The sequence below is a fragment of the Anthonomus grandis genome, chromosome 5 (assembly GCF_022605725.1).
Source record: "Anthonomus grandis grandis chromosome 5, icAntGran1.3, whole genome shotgun sequence".
Classification (NCBI taxonomy): domain Eukaryota; kingdom Metazoa; phylum Arthropoda; class Insecta; order Coleoptera; family Curculionidae; genus Anthonomus; species Anthonomus grandis.
In genome coordinates, this window is record NC_065550.1 from 4,563,876 (window position 1) to 4,578,795 (window position 14,920).

The 14,920-nt window shown below is 31.8% G+C and overlaps 2 protein-coding genes across 7 annotated transcripts in view; one reads left to right on the top strand and one right to left on the bottom strand.

Moving 5' to 3' along the window:
* The window catches only part of LOC126736374 (peptidyl-prolyl cis-trans isomerase B), a 30,718-nt gene extending 19,307 nt beyond the window's left edge, over positions 1-11,411 (top strand). The window contains exons 2-4 of the mRNA XM_050440700.1: positions 2,730-2,937; positions 5,376-5,601; positions 11,154-11,411. Coding sequence (XP_050296657.1) covers positions 2,730-2,937; positions 5,376-5,601; positions 11,154-11,247 — 528 coding nt within the window. The 3' untranslated portion in view covers positions 11,248-11,411. The remainder of the gene's footprint in view (positions 1-2,729; positions 2,938-5,375; positions 5,602-11,153) is intronic.
* Positions 11,412-11,475: 64 nt separating this feature from the next.
* Positions 11,476-14,920, bottom strand: part of LOC126736366 (transcriptional regulator ATRX-like) — a 292,446-nt gene continuing 289,001 nt past the window's right edge. For all 6 annotated transcript variants that reach the window (XM_050440688.1, XM_050440690.1, XM_050440686.1 and 3 more), the window contains one exon: positions 11,476-11,677. In XM_050440688.1, the coding sequence (XP_050296645.1) occupies positions 11,658-11,677 (20 nt within the window). In that variant the 3' untranslated portion in view covers positions 11,476-11,657. The remainder of the gene's footprint in view (positions 11,678-14,920) is intronic.

The following is a 14,920-nucleotide window of genomic DNA, read 5'->3' on the forward strand; positions in this document are numbered from 1 at the left end:
TAAATGATAATAATATACTTTCAAGAGTATCACTAATTAAAGATTTGGGGGTGTTGTTTGACAGTTCCCTGACTTTCATACCCCATATAGATAGTTTGTCTAGTAAAGCCCTTCGTACTCTTGGTTTTATAACTAGAAATACTCAAGACTTTTCAGTAGCTGCCTTCAGAGTTTTATATCTTACACTTATTTGTAGTGTCATGTCTTATTCTTCCATAGTCTTGTCCCCTTATTATGCTAACCATATTTACAGTCTTGATAAGGTCTAAAATAAATTTCTCAGGACTTGTGCCTGGAATCGCCATACATTTAATCATGTACGAGATGAGTCTTTATTGGAACTTAAGTCAAGGCTAAATATAACTTCTCTTGAGGACTATCGAACTAGGTGTGATGTGATATTTCTTTACAAGTTGATTAATAATGCTATTGATTGCCCTGAATTGTTATCGCGGATAAACTTTAGATGAAATATCAGAGTCCTTAGAGAGACGTCCCTTTTTCTGGTTTAGTATCACCATACAAACTATGGTAAATTTTCTCCAATTAATCGACTCCACATGTTGGGAAATAGATTTAATCAGGCTTTTGACTTAGTGGATTTAAAGCCTTCAAAACTTAAAAGGTGTCTGAGTGAGTTTACTCGTTGAGTACGTGTGTCAAGTATCAAATAAATTTGATTGCTTTTACTTTTCTTATTTTGATTATTTTAATGGTATGTTTTTAGTTGCTTTATATTTTTTTTGGAAGTTTTTGGTTAAGTTATTGGCAGTTTTATCTTATTTGTATATCTTGGGCTGCTACATATTTATACACATTTAGATAGATATAGAAAATTTGGTTACTTAATAGATTAAGTTCATTATACAATATCTTATTAATATATTTGTTGATGGCAGAATAATTATACACATTTAGGGTTAGGATATAATTTATTTTGTAATTTTTTTAGAATGGGGACATCCCGTTAATAAATTAATAAAAATAAATAAAATAAAAATAGAGCAACCTCTATGCTCACCGACAATGAACACTTATTGTCGGTGTCTGACAGGCTCTCTTTGAGTAAGAGGAGAATTAAGATATTCTTGTTAACCACTTATAAAATATTGAAATACAATATTGGTTGTACTGACATTCTTCGTGATCTCCTCTTTGCCATTAACAGATTAAATTCTCGTAATTCCAGAATGTTTTACCTAGCGTATCCACGTACAAACCTTTACAAAAACTCACCCATATATCAACTCTGCTATTATTTTAATTTATATGCTTCTGATATAGATATTGATTCAACTAGCCTCAATCAATTTAGGACAGCAATTCTAATCATTGTTACCTTATTATTTTAATATGTGTGTTATGTAGATGTCAGATATGACTTAGTCGGTACATTTTACTTTAGTGTTTAGTTTTTTTTTCCTATTAACTTAGTATACTTTATATTACTTAGTATTTAGGTTGGTATCTGTAAGTAGCTTTTGGCTGTTGATACTGTGATTAAATAAATAGATAAATAAATAAACAACTGGGAAACTTAAAACCTCTAAGTACATACTATACATATATAGTATGTACATCTTACTTAAAAAAAACCTTAAACAAAGATCATTCTTAATTAGCAAAAGAAAAATAAAGAAAATAACTAACTAATATTAAACTTAGGTATTATTATTTATGCAATGTGTAGTGTTCAAACATGGATGGATATTAACTCACGACAATTATTTAAAATGGCAGCATCATAGTGATTATGTTCAAAACAAACTAAAAACACTAATATATAAATTTTATGAGTTACGTAATATACTCAGTAAAAAAATAATAATAAATATGTACAAAGCACTAGCAGAATCATGCCTAAGCTATGGTATAATATGTTCGGGTGCTGCCTACAATGAAACTTTAAAGAATATTAATATTGTACAGAAATATCTCTTAAAAGTTATTTTATTTAAATCCAGACTGTTTCTCTCCAACCTTTTATTTGAACAATCTGGAATATTTACTGTTACCCAACTTTATATTAAAAATGTACTTAGATTCTCAATTTGTAGTTAATACTAGAGCAAATACACATCAACATCTAATAATACCCATCCCCCAGTTTAGTGTAACTCGAAAATGTCTAACATATATAGCTCCCAAAATATTAAATATGTTGCTGGAACAATTTAAAAACAAAAAATATTATCAATGGGTAACTAAAAATGCTTCCCTCAATTTGTGTAAGTAATTTTAATACCTTGTAATTTAACACTTTGAATCTTTATCTTATAAGTTTCCTTGGTTCTTTATAGATCCCCGATGATGGACATGTTATATGTCCAAAACATGTAGGATTATTAATTTTTAAATAAATTTAGTGGAGGATGACTGAAGCATTTTTAGTTACCCATTCACATATTAACTCCACTGCAAGTATGGACCTTCTTCAACTTTAAAAAATATTATACTGTAAAGAAAAAATTGTACTCATGGATTAAAGATAACATAAATTCCATCAAGCGTGCCATTAACTTCTATTAAATTATAACTAATTAGTATTTAGTCAATTTAATATTTCTGAATTTGATGATAATGTTATTGATTGATTAAATAAATAAATTAAAAAAAAAATTAAATGGATAACTGCCTGCTATTTTCTCATGAATTAATTATTGGTTAATTATTTGGTCACCATTGACTTACATTATTATACAAGCCTCAATCCCTACTTTTTTTTACAGGTTTGGTTTGAAATAACTGTGGGCGATGAACCTCTCGGTCGTATCGAAATCGGCCTGTTCGGCAAAACTGTTCCTAAAACTGCAGAGAACTTCAAACAATTAGCCCTGAAACCAGCCGGCGAAGGATTCAAGGGTAGCAAATTCCACAGGGTCATCAAAGACTTTATGATCCAAGGTGGTGATTTTACTAAAGGAGATGGCACTGGAGGTAACAAGTTTGTAATTCCTTCCAAAATCTAGGTTTGTTATGTATTTCATCTTGCTAAGCTACATTTTATTTCAAATTTAAAAAACTAATTGACTAATCTTTGCCTTAACCAGTCTACACTGATATAGAATTTATAAGTAATTTCAAAAATCCTAATACTCATGAAATTCGGGTAATATGTAATTTTAATAATTACGGCCCATAAAGATGGTTGGTATGTCCAACTAAATATAATTGTGTTCAGATCAATTTTACACCCTCAGCAGTGCAATATGGAGCGACCTCTATCGACCCTAGTAAAAAGATCCCAGGTACCAATTTTCGAAGTGGCATGTCGCAAAATGTTAAAAAAATTAAATAAAATAGATTTTTATTTTTTAAATTTAACATCCTATAACTAAGAAACGAAGCAACTTTGGACTAAGGTAGTTACTTTAAATTGGCTTGTTTTGATCTCAAGAATATGTCTTAGGATTTTGTACACACCTTTTAGAGACACTCTGTATATGAGTTCTATGGTGTTACCGCTTTAGTTTTTGAAATATTCATTTTTAACCCCACATTCTTCGATCATTATTAAGTTCTTCCAGCATACCACTTAGTCAAAAGTGAAAATCAAGTTTATTGTACATTAATATAGCATATATTAATGTACAATAAACGCGTTATTCGCGTAAAACGATCTTCCATAACACCATACATTATACATATGGTACTGTTAAAAAACAATAATAAGAAGCAAACAGTTAAATAAAAATAAATATACATATAATAAGTTAAGCCTACTAACACAACCCAGATGTACAGTGTTGAGAAGAGAAAAAAAATTAAATTATCAGCTGTTGTAAAAACTTACTGTATTGATTTTTAAAAGAATAGGGACCAGGGTCAGTCACTAGCAAATAATTTGCGTTGAGAGATTCCACCGCACGGTAGGCAAAGCAGTTTTCAAATTTTATTTTGTGAAGAAAAGGAATAACAAAATTAGCCAGATTTTTCAGCTTATGTAAAACGCTCCTTGCAGTTAAGTATTCTGTAAGATAAAATGGAGAGTTGTGTTTTACAATTCGATATACAAACATAGCAAAGTGGAGGTCAACACGAAAATTGTATTTTAAATGTTTATTATTAAAATATAATGGAGTGATGTGGTTAAACTTACAACCTCCATAAGCAAAATGCATACACATATGTTGAGCCTATTGTATTTTTGTTTTATACTCTTCTGTGAGGTAGCTGTAAACCGAGTTACAGTAGTCTGAGAGCTATATAATATGGTCGGAAAGAACATATTTAGAAAAATAAAGGTTCTTCAATTTTAAGTAAACAGAGCACACCTTCTTCAAAACATGGTGCCGAAAATTCATCTCAACATCCATTACAAGTCCCAGATTTTTAGCATATTCAATAGACAGGATAATTACTCCTTTTATATGAATGGTTGTAAAATTGAACCTAATGAACTTAGCTCTGACTGCCTTGCACCCAATAATCAGGTGTACACTTTTTTTGGCATTAAGCAACAAACCATGCCCAGAAGACCAGTAGGAGACATTGTCCAGATCAACATTGACACTAGTAAGTCCCCTGCAAGAATCTTTAGGCTAAAATGATGACAGAAGCTGAATGTGATGAGCATTGATAAATCTGAGATGGTAAGTCAGCAATAAAAAGGGCGAAAAGTATGGGACCAAGAATGGACCTCTGATGCAATCCATGTTGAAGATATTGAATGTTAGAACTATGTCAGTTCTTGCATGTTGCTGCTTATTAGAACAATAACCAAGCATGGCTTCGCAAGGGTTCAGTACCAGACCAATGGACTCTTAAGTGAGAACATTAATAGAAAAAAAAATAGAATACAATACCTGAATAAATAATAATAAAAATATAAATAATAGAATACGTACCTCTCCACCTGGCATTTATAGACTTTCATAGGGCATTTGATTCAAATGAGACGTGGGCGATCATTCAAGCATTGCATGAGGCGAGAATAGATTCTCTTTATACAAATCTATTAAAAAATGTATACAAAAATGCCACTATGAATATCAACATTAACGAAGATCTAAAAACAGATCGAGTACATCAAGGCGATACCATATATCCAAAATTATTCACCAATTACTTTAAATCACCATAGTCGGCATAAACAGTAACGGGTACTTTCTGAACCCTCTCCTAGTTGCCGATGATGCTGTTATAATGAAAAAATCTGCCTCTTGAGATTTTCTTGTTATATTTGTTTAATACAGATAATGAATTGAAAAAATTACAAATTATTTAAAGTGAAACTGATAGGTTGAAATGGGAAGGTATATTGAGACAATACATAAACTAAATTATAATATATACATCTATGGGCAAAACCGGACCGGTTTCACCGCATAGTGTATACCTGTACTAACACGTTTTATTTATAATTTTTTTTTCAGGTCGCTCAATTTATGGTGAACGTTTTGCCGACGAAAATTTCAAACTGAAACATTATGGAGCTGGTTGGCTGTCGATGGCCAACGCTGGAAAAGATACCAACGGGTCTCAGTTCTTTATTACCACTAAGCAGACCTCCTGGCTGGACAACAGGCACGTCGTTTTTGGTAAAGTGCTCAAGGGCATGGATGTCGTTAGGAAGATTGAAAGCACCAGGACTGATAGCAGGTAAAATATACATTTTTTATAGATTTTAGATAAAAAAAACTTTTTCAAATAATTTTATCACTACAAGGGGAGATCACCTAACATTAAAGGAGACTAATGAAACATACGACATTAAAAGATAAAAATTCATATATTTATTGCAACTGATATTCAATTTGTTGTCCATTTACTTCAATGCATTTTTGAAGTGGGTCAATAACTTCCAATTGCATATTTTCAATCACGTGCGGATCGGTGAGTCTAATTTCTTGGCGATTTCTTTGCTTTAAATCATCAATATTATTTGGTCTATTCTCATAAACTTCGGACAATAGCCCCATAAGAAAAAATCTATTGGGATTATATCCGGTAACCTTGGGGGCCACTCAATCGGTTCTCCTGGTCTATATGTTTAAAAGAAGTTTCGCAAAAAGCAAAGAAGTCCTGGAAAGTTAAGGGAGAAAATAAACCCAACGAAACTCTACTACACAAAGTGCGGCAAAATGATAGTAAAAAAATGAAAGTAAAATGCCCAAAACCTGGCAAAGAACGAAAACAATCCGGCTAAATGATCCAAGTAAAATTCCCAAAAATTAGACAAAGAACGACAAAAATTCATCAAGGAAAAGTTGCATCAAGAAATTGTCGAACGGCGATGACAAAGTGAGGAGATTAATCGAGGCAATATTAATTGATGTGCCCAAAAAATGTATTTTACGAAAGAAAGAAAGAAAGAAAGAAAGAAAATGTGCTATATTACGTAAGACAACAAAATCTTGTGTACAAGCATCCTAAAAACTAAAAAATTCCAAATTCACTTTAAATTTCAAATTTCAAACAAACATAACATCTAAAACACTTTACCATAAAATTTACACACATTACCAAAATTAATCATAACAAAACAGATTGAGAAAAAAAAAGCATCTTTTTGATAAATTTCATTAAAAAATAAGTAAAGCTGTTAATAAAACAGAATTTAGAAGAAGTAAATTAAATTATTTAACAGGAAACAAAACTAAAACACTAAAATGGTGTCAGAGCACAGGTTAAAAGGTATCATTAAAAAAATCGTCAAGGCTATAATATGCCCTGGATAATAAAAGTGATTTTAATTCCTTTTTGAATCTTTTAACTTCTAAAATTTGTCTCATACATAGAGGAACATGGTTGTAAATTTTTTTGCTGAGGTATATAAGTGAGTTCTTGGTGAGGGAGGATGTAGGGTTTGGTAAGGGAAAATCGTTAACCTGGCGAGTCATATGACCAGTGTTAGAGGGAGGTTTAGGACATTTATGAATAAGAGTAGCTGTTTCTAAGATAAAAAGAGAAAAAAGAGTTGGGATTTTTTGAGATATAAAGAGAGGTTTACAAGAATCTCTTAACCCAGCGGAACATAGGTATCTAACTGCCTTTTTTTGAATTACAAAAATTATGTTTAATAATCCCTTGTTGCTTAAACCCCAAAAAGGCAAGCCATAACGAAGGTGGGACTCAATAAGAGAAAAGTACACTGAACGTGCAACTACCCCTCCCAGCTCATGCCCCGCCATTCTTACTGCAAAGCATCCAGAGGATAATTTTGATGCAAGATTTAGGATATGATCTTCGAAGCGAAGGCGACCATCAATGGTAATACCAAGGAACTTACAGCTTTCTTTGTTTTGCAAGGGGGAGTTTTCACTAAACATAAGGCCCTGAACGTCACACTTAAATCCCATAATAAAGGTTTTGCCCACATTAAATACAAGCCTGTTTGCAGCACACCACTCCGATAAAATCTTAAGATCCTTAAAAACCTGGGCTCTAACATTATTAGAATCTCTATGATTCCATAAAATGGTGGTATCATCAGCAAACTGAACCACTTTGCCCTGCAGTTTTAATGAACCCAAATCATTTACATAGAGCAAAAATAATAGCGGTCCTAACACTGAACCCTGAGGTACTCCAGTTTTAAGGGATCTGGAATCGGATAAACATCCAGATACTGTAACTCTTTGGGTACGATTAGACAGATAGGATTCCAGCCATCGCAATGCCACACCTCTAAAGCCATAATTATTGAGCTTAGACAGCAGTATTCCATGATCTACACAATCAAATGCCTTGGATAAATCGCAAAACACTGCCGCCGCGGACTCTCCAGAATTTGAGGACACAGACACTCTCCAAAAAGCCGAAAACAGCGTCATGAGTTCCTTTTCCCGTTTGAAATCCAAACTGATTTGCAGATAAAATGCAATTATGTTGCAAAAAAGATAAAATTCTGATTTTTGCAAGTTTTTCAACTATCTTGGAGAGGGTAGATAATATAGAAATTGGACGGAAATTACAAGGCTCACTCACATCTCCACCCTTATAAAGAGGGATAACCACTGTAAATGAATTTGTTTATTTCATAGTGAATGCACTGCATGTTTAAAATATTTTAATGGCATATTTTGCGGATCCGTATCAGGCGCACTAGACAAATTTGACATAATAATAATAATACGTTTATTTCCAAAATTACAAAATTTAAATACAAAATACTTATTCTACTTTACGTACAAGTACAAGGAAGAAATAAACGATTAGTACCGAAGCTGCTCTATTTAGAAGCTTGTTGGTGCTTTTTCTTTAGGGATATATACAGTGACCGCTTAAAGTTCCGCATAAATTCGATAAAAATTAGAGACATGGTTTTTTGAGAAAACGCTCGGACCCGTCGAGTTTTATTTTAATTTGCGCATTATTTCACATAAATTTTTGTATACAAGGTGGAACAAAAAAAAAGATATGACGTCATCGGTAATTTTTTTAAATGGAATGCTATATTTTTTATTGCATTTATGAAATATAGGCGAAATTCCAAGCAAGTTTCGTATAACACACCTTATCTCAAAACTCAACTGTTTCAGAAATATTTACATTTAACCAACAAGAAAGCAAGTAAGTACGTCTATTTACAAATTAAGATAAAATGGAGGATAAAATGTTATAAACTGTGAAAACTCTTATTAATGTATTAAGTGTTCATACTAATCCCCATTTACTTCTTGGCAGAAAGCAAGACGGTTTACAAACTCATGTAAAACACTATCAATTGTTTCGGGTGATATACGTCTAATTTCATATCTAATTCTATTTTTCAAATCTTCTACGTTGTTTGGCTTCTCAATATAAACTTTACTTTTCAGGTACCCCCATAGAAAATAGTTGCAGGGATTTAGGTCTGGTAACCTAGCAGGCCACTCTGAGCGTTTTCTCAAAAAATCATGTCTCTTTATTTAATTTTTATCGAATTTATGCGGAACTTTAGGCGGTCACTGTATAGTCCAATTCGGGTTTAAACGTCAATATCGGGTGTTTCTTGTCAAGTCCGAGAAAATATTCCATCAATGGTATTTCAATAAATCACTCATAATTTATTTGTATCTGTCCATATTCAATTATTCTTATTGCCAGTTTTAAAACAACATTAAAAATAAGGACAACCACATCTTGCACAATACATACAATAAGAAAAGACAAAACTATTTAAATTCAAATACATACTCGCAGTCGCACATAGGAATCAATAAAAAGACATGGGAATTATCAAACGTTTAATAAAAGTTATCGCTCTGTTATTACAAAAATAATAAGAACAAGCTACAAGTTATTCACCAAACAATGAAATAGAGCCGCATCTGTCTGTGCAATCCATTGCCCTACATAAACTTAAAACGTTGCTGTAGACATTTTTTTCCTGTATGGGTCTTGGTATAATATTATAAAGTTTCGGTGCTAAATATTTCGAAATGACGCTGACCAATACTTTTTTGTCCCTAACAACATGCGCATTTTGATTAAGCCTATTTCTTGTGGGGTATGTGTGCGGTAAAGTTTCAAGAATAATTTTTTTCCTATATATATTCATACTGAAATTGAAACAGTAAAGGTTCCTCTTGTTCATTATTTTTGTTTCCTTATAAAGTAAATTGGTTGGAAATATATTTTTTTCAAATATAATTTTTAGTATCCATTTTTGAACGATGGTTAATAATAATGCTGAATGATACAGAACCGTGACGTTCCCTACACCAGGTGGTTCAGAGACATTGTTCGCAATGCAATAACGCCTGCAAAGGATTAGAGGTTCCATACAAGCACTGGACTATTACAACCAATACCACCACAAGATAAAGATTGAAGACACTTTACCCATGCTTTAAGGTAGAGAGAGAAATTCAACTATAAAATCTTTCAAAGGTTCCAAATACAGGATGGCCCATCGAAAACAGTCCAGCAAGGGTTGGGAGCCTTTTTTTAAAAATTTAGAAAAAATACTTGGACCCGTCGATTTTTGATTTTAGGAGGACAATTTTTTTTAATACTTTCAACCCCTTAAAATCAACCCCTTGGCGGGTGAGGGTCAAGTGATCTTATTTTAAAGGTCTTTTTATTCTAATTACAACTGCCAAGTTTGAAATTGCTAACTTGAGTTTTCGCAGTATGACAGCTTGTCAAAGATTTTGAGACAATACCATTGTTTAATAATTTTAGCGCTGGTTTTTAGAGGTTCTGGATTTACAAAACAAAAACGCTCGCACCCGTCGATTTCTGAGTTTAGAAAAACGATTTTTTATTTAAATTTTTAACCCTACAACTTCAACACCCTAGCGGGGGCGACGTTCACCCATATTTTTTAAATGGGAAGGGGTGTGTTGTGATACATCTTTTGAAACGGGATTCAATTTTCTTTACAATAGCGCTTTGTTTTTTAAATTTTGAGTCAAACATCGCTTCGCCAAGCCATGGAATTCTAAACATTTTACTGGATATTTTAGGTGTGTCAGTAAAAAATTGTTTTTAAACTATCAAAAATCAGTCAACCCGTTTCCATGTCAATGCAAAAATTATCGAAAACCATCAAATCAGACGTTGTTGGGGAAAAACTAAGACAAAATTCTGCCAGGTTGAAAGAAAAGATTTTGGAAAACAATGTCATTTTAATGCCATGGCATTTAAAAAGGGAATTTAAAAAAGGAAATGATGGAAAAAACTTCTTTACTAAAAAACAGAATTGCAACATTGAACGTTAACGCTTTCAAAGAACTGTTGATCATAAGAACGATGTTTGTGCAAATACGGAATACCATAATTTATCATGCCTACTGCACGAAAGGTCAGGTATCTGCTTTTAGGAGGCCTTTCTAAGGTATGCAGGCTCCAGAACCTGTAGAAAAGGAGATGCAAACAGTGTATACAAAATGAAAGAAAATTCTTGAAAATAACTAAACTCTGTGTGTAAGTGTTGAAGAACTATCGGTTCTAGGCACTCAGTGCTTCTCATTATCCTAAGAATAACCAGGACTGAAAATAACGTAGACCAGGTTCACAACACAGTTGACGGAGGACTTTTTGTTCGCGAACTATTTAGAGACATTTTGCACACTAATTCGATTCTTTTTAGAAAAGACTGACGCTATTACATTCAATTGTATTGTAGTTCTTGTAGCTTGAAGATTTTTTTAAATAAATAAAGACAGTTTTAATTTGGTATTTTGGAACAGTTTGTATCATAGGTCTTATTCTTTTTGTTTCAGAGATCGTCCCGAGAAAGATGTAGTAATAGCAGACTGTGGAGTTGAAGAAGTGCCAGAGCCATTCGGTGTAGCAAAAGAAGACGCCCGTGATTAAACAAAATAACTGCCTTTTGGAAGCTACTCGCCCTCTTCCTTAAAGTTTTGTAATATCCCATCTTGATACTTTTTCTAATTTTTTAGCTATTTTTTACATTGTATGAAAGAAATGTGATAAACATGTTTCCTAATTTAAGTGTCAATAAAAACAGTATTTTTTAACTAGTTTCTTTATTACAATGTTGTCCTTAATTTTTACAACAACAGGTTTTACTATAAACAAAAATTGATTTTAGAAATCTTATAATTGAATAAATTATATATTATAATTCAATTATATATGATATACTATTACAACTTGTGGTTTGTTTAGATCGTAAATTAACAAAATTATAATATAGTTAAGTGACTTTGTAACAATACAAAACTGAATAAAACTAACTTTATTTAACTAGAGCACAAAGAACGTCAATCCAGCTTGATTACATCTGAAAAAAAAAACACATTTAATAATTTACCTAGGCTATTTTTGTTGCACATTGATTCAATTTATAAAGACCGTGGTCGCATGTAGCTTTTAATGAATCAATTTGCATTTCAAATTAGGCAAATTATAATAATCAAAGATGCAGATTGGTATACCGGGTGGTTCTATGTAGATTGCATCTAGCGACTATGGGAAAATCATTTTGCAAAAGGTTTCGAGTATACTAAGTCTTGATAAAAAATTATTTAAAAGCCAAATTTGTTATTTTTCTGTTTGTCACATTACACCGAGGCTTTTTGAAAGATACGATTAGTTCTCCGAATACCAAAATTGCAAAATAGACGTACAGTCATGGACAAAAGTATGGAAAGATTTTTTTGTATATATCTTTAATAACTGTTCATCAATAACAGATTTTACTAATTCAAGGAACCTATTTCAAAATTACCTAAATTAAAGGATAGTGCATTTATAATGTTAAATGAAGATAAATGTTTAGCTACTTTTATTGGTTGATTTTAATAATACATGGATTTCTTTGCTAAAAATGGATTTCTATATAAAAAAGTATTTAAAATATTGTCGAGTTAGGAAGGAGTTTTGAAGGAAGTATTAACGAGAAATTTAAAAGATAAGTATATTTTGTTCATATATTTATTTTAATTTAACTTTATTTACCTTGATAACGGTAGTAGATATAACTACCGAAACGTTGGTTCAAATTAGATATTTTTTTTAAAAAAGTAGGTCTTCTCGTTGTTTTTATCGTTTTTAATTTTAATATTTAATCACAACAAAGTTAGGTAGGATATTAAAAAGAAGAAACGAGCTCAGAGATTAGTAGATTAAACATCAGCTCCTAGGTATATAAAAAAATCTTTTATACCTTAAGTAAATTATTATATTTAAAACTTATTGAACTTAAATTAAGTATAAAGAAAGGTATCATTAAAAATTTAAGTTCATATTTCTTCTAAATACGTGAATAAGTCTATTTTCTTCTTTGTTTCCGATTTTTTGAACGTGTGAGATGCTATTTTCTAATTTGATTTTTGCTATAAGGGACGAAATATTCAATAAAATAAGTAACTTATTATGAATCCCTAAGTCTGACAGATTTTACGTCAAGATATAAACCAACACAACTAAATAAATGAACTTTTATTCGAGAAATAAAAATACAAATTAAAACAATGGGATCTTATGAAACAAAAAAAAATCTGTGAGCAAATGTATAGAAAGACTACAAAATTTTTTAAATTTACACAAATTAAAAAAGCAAAATTCAATATTTTGTTGAAAAATCCTTTGCCTTAATAACTTTTTCTTGGCATTGAATCTACAAGATTCTGACACACTTCAACTGGAATATTCAGCTCTTCCACTCATAACTCATGTTAAACCTCCCATAAATGATTTTCATTATGTATTATTCTTTCCCTAATTTTAAGCGTTCCCAAAGGTGTTCAATCGGATTTAGCTCCGACGATTGAGGACACTCTCGGTATTCAACGCTTTTCTCTAAAAACCAACTTTTTCAAGCGGGTTGAGTGTTTGGGATCAATATCTTGTTGATATCTCCACAAAAGCGGCATTTCTTTTTCAGCATAAGGTAACATCGTATCCTGTAATATGTCGCGGTTTCTGGGAAAATTTAACGCTTGAAGAATATCGGACTTGCTGGTTCCAATTGAATGGGGCACCTGCTCATTGCACTGAGGAGGTGACACGTGAGTTATTTGAGAAATTCGATGATCGCTGGTTTAAGCGCTTGGGACCATGGGACTGGCCTGCGAGATCACCTGATCTTACACCACTTGATTTTTACTTTTGGGGTAATTTGAAGCAAATGATATACAAGACACAGGTAAACAGGAACTACGTCAACGAGTTATCAATTGCATTGGTCAACTAGATCCTTCTGAAATACAAGCAGCGACAACACATGCTGTACAACGCAGGATTTTGAATTGCTTAGAAGTCAATGGCAATCATTTTGAAAATTTATTGTAAATTACTTATAATCTTGTATCATTTTTAAGTTGTGTACCAAATTGTATAAAGTTATTTTGTATTCGCACAAATTTTCTTTTATCCATTTTTTTGTAAATTCGGCTACATTTCATTGAACTTTCTGCATGTTCTTGCTACAATTTTGTCACCTTGTCCATGAATAATAAATAGATTCATCAAAACTTCATTTGAATAACTATTTCTTTCCATTTTAATAAATTTTTAGGTCACTATTTTAAAAAAACACCCAAGCGTATTTACTATTAATCAACTAAATGTCACTGTCAAACATCAATAGCATAGCATTGTTTCATCATGACCTTTCATGGCCAACTAAAGCAAATATGTCAAAATATTCCGATTTTTACAGAAAATTGCTTTTATTTCCGAAACCGAACTACTTCGATATAGGAACATAATACCTCTTTAGACAGGGATTTTAATTTCCTTTTAGAATATGTTATAATATACAGTGTGTTCCATTTAAAAAAATGCACTTTATACCATTTTTGTATCTAGCGGTAAAATCACTAATTTTGAGCAACCCTGTATAACGTACAACAAATTTTCATAGTGAAAAATAATGTACAATACTTCCATAAATTATGTTTATAATTTCAAGGTTCTGCGCGTTCCAGTGGACAATACAAATTTATTTGGAGCTATGTTTTGGTCAAAAAATAAAGAAAATAATTAATTTCTCGAAAACCACTAAAGATAGGTATACGAATACCTCATACAAAACCAATCATAAAGTGACAGCGGATCGGAAAATAAAAAAATATACAGGGTATTCTATTTAAAATAACAAAGTTGCTACTACTTTTTGGTATAAGCGGCAACGCTGCATCGCTAAAAATATTTTTTAATCGTTAGATCATCAGCTAAAACCCATGTTGCCAAATTTTCAAAAAAAAATTATTTTCCGTTCTCCGTAAACGTCTAAGGTACCATCAACCATCAATCACCCTGTATGTCCCTAATATCTCTTACAATGTCAGAGTAGATTATTGGCTAGAATTTGAACCACCCTATATACTTTATCTTGCTTTTTATTGATTTGTCGCGCATATTTTCGATATATGCGGTTTATGTCGTAAATTACATTCAAATTCAATAACAGGGTGTTAGTAAATAAGTGCGACAAACTTCAGGGGGTGATTCTCCATGGAAAAATAAACAGCTTGCTATATAAACGTACTTATGTCTGCAAATGCTTCGTTTTCCGAGA